The sequence below is a fragment of the Grammomys surdaster genome, unplaced genomic scaffold (genome assembly GCF_004785775.1).
Source record: "Grammomys surdaster isolate TR1022 unplaced genomic scaffold, NIH_TR_1.0 122648, whole genome shotgun sequence".
Classification (NCBI taxonomy): domain Eukaryota; kingdom Metazoa; phylum Chordata; class Mammalia; order Rodentia; family Muridae; genus Grammomys; species Grammomys surdaster.
Window position 1 is genome coordinate 10,769 of NW_021618102.1, and position 7,587 is coordinate 18,355.

The 7,587-nt window shown below is 47.3% G+C and overlaps 1 protein-coding gene across 1 annotated transcript in view; it reads left to right on the forward strand.

The window, feature by feature from the left end:
- Positions 1-769: 769 nt before the first annotated feature.
- Positions 770-7,587, forward strand: part of LOC114636162 (neuroligin 4-like) — a 17,517-nt gene continuing 10,699 nt past the window's right edge. Inside the window, 4 exon segments of the mRNA XM_028784412.1 lie at positions 770-1,208; positions 2,625-2,681; positions 5,137-5,292; positions 6,062-6,247. Of these exon segments, the coding sequence (XP_028640245.1) occupies positions 770-1,208; positions 2,625-2,681; positions 5,137-5,292; positions 6,062-6,247 (838 nt within the window).

Below are 7,587 nucleotides of genomic sequence, written 5' to 3' on the forward strand. Positions count from 1 at the left end.
ACCAGAACTGACGTCAGTACAACAGGAAGTGACGATAACGTACCCGGAAGCTGCCGCGGCGTCACGGGAAGCGACCGTGCCCCGACAGGACGGGGACGTTTGTTGACGGGAAGCGGCTCCTGAACCGTCGGCGACGAGTCCGTCACAGGAAGTGGACGCTGCCAGGCCGGGAGTGATGGTATTCGAGCAGGAAGTGTCCGTCGCGTGACCGGGCGTCGACCTCACAAACCGGAAGCAGTCGGTTCCTGACAGGAGGTGGCTGTTACCTCACGGGAGTGAAGTCATCGTGACAGGAAGTGCCCACTTCATGACTGGAAATCGTTCTCCCGAAAAGGAAGTCACCGTTTTCTAACAGGAAGCGACTGTTTCCTGACAGGAAGTGTCCGTTTCTTGACCGGACTCGGTTCCCTCGATCCAGATCTGTCCCGTCTGCAACAGGAAGTGACCGTGTACTGAACGTTAGCCCCAATTCCACGACTGGAAGTCGGTATTTCAAACCGGAAGTGACCATTTCCAAACAGGAAATCACTGTTTCACAACCGGAAGTAGCCGGGGCGTCACAGGAAATCGATCTTTTAAACCGGAATTGACCATTTCGTCACTGGAAGTCGGTATTTCAAACCGGAAGTGACAGTTTCCCAACCGGAAGTAGCCGGGTCATCACAGGAAGTCGATATTTCAAACAGGAAGTGACGTTTTCCCAGCAGGAAGCGGCCGGGGCGTCACCGGAAGCCACGTGTTCCCGCCCCCGGGCGTCCCTGACGTCGCCATGCCGCGCCCGCGGGCTCCCACTGTGCCGTCCGCGTCACGGGCGTGGCTGTGGGCGTCGTGGCTGTGCCTGTTGGCGTGGGGCGAGGCCCCGCCCACGCCGTACCCCGTGGTGAGCACGAACTACGGGAAGCTGCGTGGCGTGCGGACGTGGCCGCCGAGCGAGCTGCTGGGCCCCGTGGACCAGTTCCTGGGCGTGCCCTACGCGGCCCCGCCCACGGGCGAGCGGCGCTTCCAGCCGCCCGAGCCGCCGTCGTCGTGGGCGGGCGTGCGCAACGCCACGCGGTTCGCGCCCGTGTGCCCGCAGCACCTGGACGAGCGCACGCTGCTGCGCGACATGCTGCCCGCCTGGTTCACCGCCAACCTGGACGCGCTCGCCGCCTACGTGGCCGAGCAGAGCGAGGACTGCCTCTTCCTCAACGTCTACGCGCCCGTGGACGGTGAGAGCGCGGCCGGGCGGGCGGGCGGGGCGGGGGCGGGGCCGGGATGACGTCATCGCGGGCTCCGCGTCAGCCCTGACGTCACCCGTGTGTGTGCAGAGCTCATTTACATATGCAAATGAGCCTCGCGGACCCGCGCACGGCTGTCTGACTGGAGCTCATTTGCATATGCAAATCACAACCGTCAGCCTCTTCGGATTCATCCGCGCGCAGCTCATTTGCATATGCAAATCGCACGCAGTGAGCGTTCGGAGGCGCAAACGGCTCATTTGCATAAATCTGCATAAACCCGCGTGGATCTCAACGCCCGTCGTCCATTTTCATCCTTATTTTCCCCGTCCGCATCCGTCCTCTCTAATTAGCGCTCGTTAGCATAGATCTGCACGCGTCCCGCGGCGCCGGTGCGCGTGGGCGTTCCCCGCTTGCATAAATTTGCATAAATTTGTGTTTTTCGTGATTTGCTTTCTTAAATCCGTCTCATTCGCATCCATCCTCTCCCGTCAGTGCTCATTTGCATAGATTTGAATAAATCTGCGTGGATTTGCATCCTTTCATTCGTTTTCCTTCCTGTTTACTTTCCACGACGAATCTCATTTGCATCCGCCGACTGGATCCTTCTTCATTTGCATAAATTTACATACTCACCCAGGCCGCGGTCAGGATATGGTTCCTAATTTGCATAAATTTGAATAAACATGCATGGATTTCAACGCCCGTCACTCGTTTCCGTCGTCATTTATTTCCCTGGATTTCCCTCATTTGCATTCATTGCATGTGACCCGTGCTCATTTGCATAAATTTGCATGCACGCCGAGGCTGCAGTCGGGATGGTTGGTCCTCATTTGCATGAATTTGAATAAATCTGCATGGATTTGAATTTCGTCATCCGTTTTCTTCATTATTTGTTTGCACACGTGTCATTTGCATGTGTCTCATTTGCATACATCTCATTTGCATGTGTCTCATTTGCATACGTCTCCGTGCGTCTGCGTCCGCCCGGGCCCTCTCCGCGCGGATCCCCTCGCACCCGCGGCTCGATGACGTCACGCGACCCCCGCCCGCGTCACCCGCGGAGGCGATGGATCCGCCGTTATCTCTCCTGGAAAAAAACGTTTCGGATTTTTTTTTGTTTTAAACGAAACCGGAAACGACCGGTTCGAGACCCGGACGGGAAACGACCTCAGCCTCCGTTTCCGTTTTTAAATTTTTAGAAAATTTTTTTCTTTATTCGAATCGAGCGTCTCGCGGCCCCCGGGAAACAAACAACCCGAATTTTATGTTTTGTTTTTGTTTCCCGTCTCCTCGGCCGCCATTTTGACGCCGCGGCGGCGAGCCCTCCGCCCTCCCCGGTCCCGACTTCATCGCAATTTTTTTTTATTTCCTCCTCCGTTCCCCACCCGGACCCAACCCCAGGAGCCGACGCTCAGAGACCGGGGGACGACGTCGCCGGTCGCGCCCGCGGTGACGACGAAGGTAGTTTCTTATTTTTTTCTTCGCGATCCGACTCCGTCCTTTTTGTTTCTCCTGAATTTTGTTTTCATTATTATTATTATTATTATTATTTTTGTTCACGTTTTTATTTTTTCGGTCAGACGTTTTCTTTCCTTACATTTTCGTCTTGCTTTCTTTTCACGTGAGCTCTCGGTTGGTTCCAACGCCCCCGTGAACGTTTTTATTTTAAAAATTTTTTCTCCTGGGGACGATGAAGAAACGATTATTTTTTTTTACTGTAACGTTTTCTTCTTAATTAGTTTTCTTCGGTCTCAGAAAATTCTTAATTTTTTCTCAAAACTAAAAAGAATTATTTTTGTTTTTCAGTATCTTCACTAACTCGGCTTTCTTTCATGTTTTTAATTTGTTTTACACGTGAATTAAAACGAATTTCATTATTATTCATAAAAAGAAAAGATTAAAATAATGAAATCCCCGCGATCCGCCCGGGATGATTTTCACGGCGAAGCGCGAATTATTTTCTCAATTTCCTAATGTTTTTATTACAAAAAAAAAATCTAAAAATTTAAATGAAAACCGTAGAATATTTTTCGGTCAAATTTTATAAACGGAGTCTCATTTGCATAAAGCGTCACGGAGAACGAATAACCATCAGCGCATCTGCATACGCGGCCGCCCTCATCTGCATTGCGTCCGCCCGGGCCCCGCCCAGCTGCAGCAAGCGACATGCAGAGTGTATGCAAATGAGGCGCGAGCCGCGTACCGGAAATATGAAATAGACGCGGAAGAGACGTTGAACGATGCGGAAAACACGTTCGAGTTCTGTGCAGATGTATGCAAATGACATGCAAATCACACGGAACGTAAAACGGGGCGGATCCAGAGCGCACGGGCAAACGATATGCAAATCATACGCAGAGCATGAATGAACGCAGTAGAACGTGTATGCAAATCGTATGCTAAGTACATGCAAACGATATGCAAAGCATATGCAAACGGCAAGCGAGTCACACACACAGAACAGAAAACACAGATGCAGAGGATATGCAAAGCGCACATGCAAATGACATGCAAATCACACGGAACGTAAAACGGGGCGGATCCAGAGCGCACGGGCAAACGATATGCAAATCATATGCAAACGATATGCAAAACATACGCAGAGCAGAAATAAATACACTACAAGGTGCATGCAAATCGTATGCTAAGTACATGCAAACGATATGCAAAGCATATGCAAACGGCAAGCGAGTCACACACACAGAACAGAAAACACAGATGCAGAGGATATGCAAAGCGCACATGCAAATGACATGCAAATCAAACAGAACATAAAACGGGACGGATCCAGGGCGCACGGGCGAAAGGTACGGAAAATATATGCAAAACAGATGCAAACGATGCGCAAAACATGCAAACGATATGCAAACATGCAAACTACGTGCAAATCATACGCAGATCATGAATGAACGCAGTAGAACGTGTATGCAAATCGCATGCTAAACATATGCAAACGGGAAGCGAGTCACACACAGAACGACAAACGCACATGCAAATGACATGCAAATCACATGCAAATCACAGCCAAATGCAAATCACATTCGTATGCAAATCACATGCAAATCGCATTCGTATGCAAGTCACATGCAAATGACATGCAAATCACATTCGTATGCAAATCACATTCGTATGCAAATGACATGCAAATCACATGCAAATCGCACTCATATGCAAATCACACTCACATGCAGATCACATTCGTATGCAAATGACATGCAAATCACATGCAAATCACATGCAAATCGCACTCGCATGCAAATCGTATGCAAAGCGTGAGGCAGAAGGCGACTGCGAGCTCCTGTGGGAACCGCATGCAAATGTTATGCAAATGAGCCGGGGCCACTCGCCCGCCCCTCACGTGCGATGACGTGTTCACGTCAGACAGGAAGTTAGACTTTCAGACACAGGAAGTGAGCGGGAGGGACAGGAAGTGGGCGTGCCGGGCGCAGGAAGAGGCTGAGGCAGGCGGGAAGTGGGCGTGTCGCACACAGGAAGTAGATCGTTCAGACAGGAAGTGGGTTTTTCACAGACAGGAAGTGAACATTTCAGACAGGAAGTGGGTGTTTCACAGGCAGGAAGTGAGTTTTACTGACAGGAAGTGAGTATTTATGACAGGAAGTGGGTGTTTCACAGACAGGAAGTGAGTTTTAATGACAGGAAGTGAACATTTCAGACAGGAAGTTTGTGTTTTACAGGCAGGAAGTGACTATTTCTGACAGGAAGTGAGTTTTACTGACAGGAAGTGAGTATTTCAGACAGGAAGCGGGCGTTTCACAGACAGGAAGTGGGCGTGTCGCAGACAGGAAGTGAGTATTTCAGACAGGAAGCGGGCGTGGCGCAGACAGGAAGCGGGCGCGGCGCTCACAGGAAGTGCCCCGCGCTGACCCCGCCCCCCCGCCGGCCCCGCCCCCCGCAGACCCCCGGGACGCCGCGGGCGCGCGGAAGCCGGTCATGGTCTACATCCACGGCGGCTCCTACATGGAGGGCGCGGCCAACGTGGTGGACGGCAGCGTCCTCGCCAGCTACGGCCGCGTCGTCGTCGTCACCGTCAACTACCGGCTCGGCGTGCTCGGTGAGCCCCGCCCTGACCCGGCCACGCCCCCGACCCCGGGCGACCCCGGGCGACCCCGAATGACCGCGAATGACCCCAAATGACCCCGAATGACCCCGAATGACCCCGAATGACCCCGAATGACCTCAAATGACCCCAAATGACCTCAAATGACCTCAAATGACCTCAAATGACCCCAAATGACCTCAAATGACCCCGAATGACCTCAAATGACCCCAAATGACCTCAAATTACCCCAAATGACCTCAAATGACCTCAAATGACCCCGAATGACCTCAAATGACCCCAAATGACCTCAAATGACCCCAAATGACCTCAAATGACCCCGAATGACCCCAAATGACCTCAAATGACCCCAAATGACCCCAAATGACCTCAAATGACCCCAAATGACCCCAAATGACCTCAAATGACCTCAAATGACCCCAAATGACCTCAAATGACCCCAAATGACCCCGAATGACCCCAAATGACCCCGAATGACCCCGAATGACCCCAAATGACCCCAAATGACCCCGAATGACCTCAAATGACCCCGAATGACCGCGAATGACCCCGAATGACCTCAAATGACCCCGAATGACCTCAAATGACCCCTAATGACCCCGAATGACCTCAAATGACCCCAAATGACCCCAAATGACCCCGCGTGACCTCAAATGACCCCGAGTGACCCCGAGTGACCCCGAGTGACCCTGAATGACCCCGAATCACCGTGAATGACCCCGCGTGACCCCGCGTGACCCCCCGTGACCCCCCCGCCCCGCAGGCTTCCTGAGCACGGGCGACCAGGCGGCCAAGGGCAACTACGGGCTGCTGGACCAGATCCAGGCGCTGCGCTGGGTGGAGGAGAACGCGGGCGCCTTCGGCGGCGACCCCAAGCGCGTGACGGTGTTCGGGTCGGGCGCGGGCGCCTCCTGCGTGAGCCTCCTGACGCTGTCGCACTACTCGGAGGGTGAGCGGGCGGCGGGGCCGCGGGGGCGGGGCCGCGGGGGGCGGGGCGTTTATTGATTAGTTTTTATTTATTTCTATTACTTACTATTACTTATTATTGATGATCGATTATTATTTTCCATCTTTGTTATTGATCATTTACTATTACTTATTATTGATTATCGATTATTAATTTCCATCTTTGTTATTGATCATTCACTATTACTTATTATTGATAATTATTTCCCATTGATCGTTATTTATGATTGATGTTTGTTGACTGCTTTTTAGTTACTTATATTATTTACTATTACTTATTATTAATTATCGATTATTATTTTCATTCTTCATTATTGATGATTCACTATTACTTATCGTTTGTTGACTACTTTTTATGTATATTATTTTTACTTATTGTTATTGATTTTTATTTTCCATCTTTGTTATTGATCATTCACTATTATTTATTATTGATTATCAATTATTAATTTCTACTGACTATTATTTATGACTAATGTTTATTGATTACTTTTTATATATATTATTTACTTTTACTTATTATTAATTATCGATTGTTATTTTCATTCTTCGTTATTGATGATTCACTATTACTTATCATTCATAATTATTTTCCATTGATCGTTATTTATGACTGATGTTTGTTGACTGCTTTTTATTTATATTATTTACTATTACTTATTATTAATTATCGATTATTATTTTCATTCTTCATTATTGATGATTCACTATTACTTATCGTTTGTTGACTACTTTTTATTTATATTATTTTTACTTATTGTTATTGATTTTTATTTTCCATCTTTGTTATTGATCATTTACTATTACTTATAATTGATTATCGATTATTAATTTCTACTGATTATTATTTATGACTAATGTTTATTGATTACTTTTTATATATATCATTTACTATTACTTATTATTAATTATCGATTATTATTATCCATCTTTGTTATTGATGATTTACTATTATTTGTTATTGATTATTGATCATTATTTTCCACTGATCGTTATTTGTGACCACTGTCCATTGATTACTTTTTATTTATTTATATTATTTACCATTAATTATTATTAATTATTGATTATTACTTTCCATTGATCGCTATTTGTGACCACTCTTTATTGATTACTTTTTATTTATTCATTATTATTTACTGTCATCTGTTATCGATTATTTTTTAGTATTTGTCATTGATTATAATTTACCATTTTTACTATTATTTAATGTTACTTATTTATTATTGATTATTTTTTCCATTGATCATTATTTGTGACTACCGTTTATTGATTACTTTTTATTTATTTCTTTATTGATTAGTTTTTATTTATTGATTGATT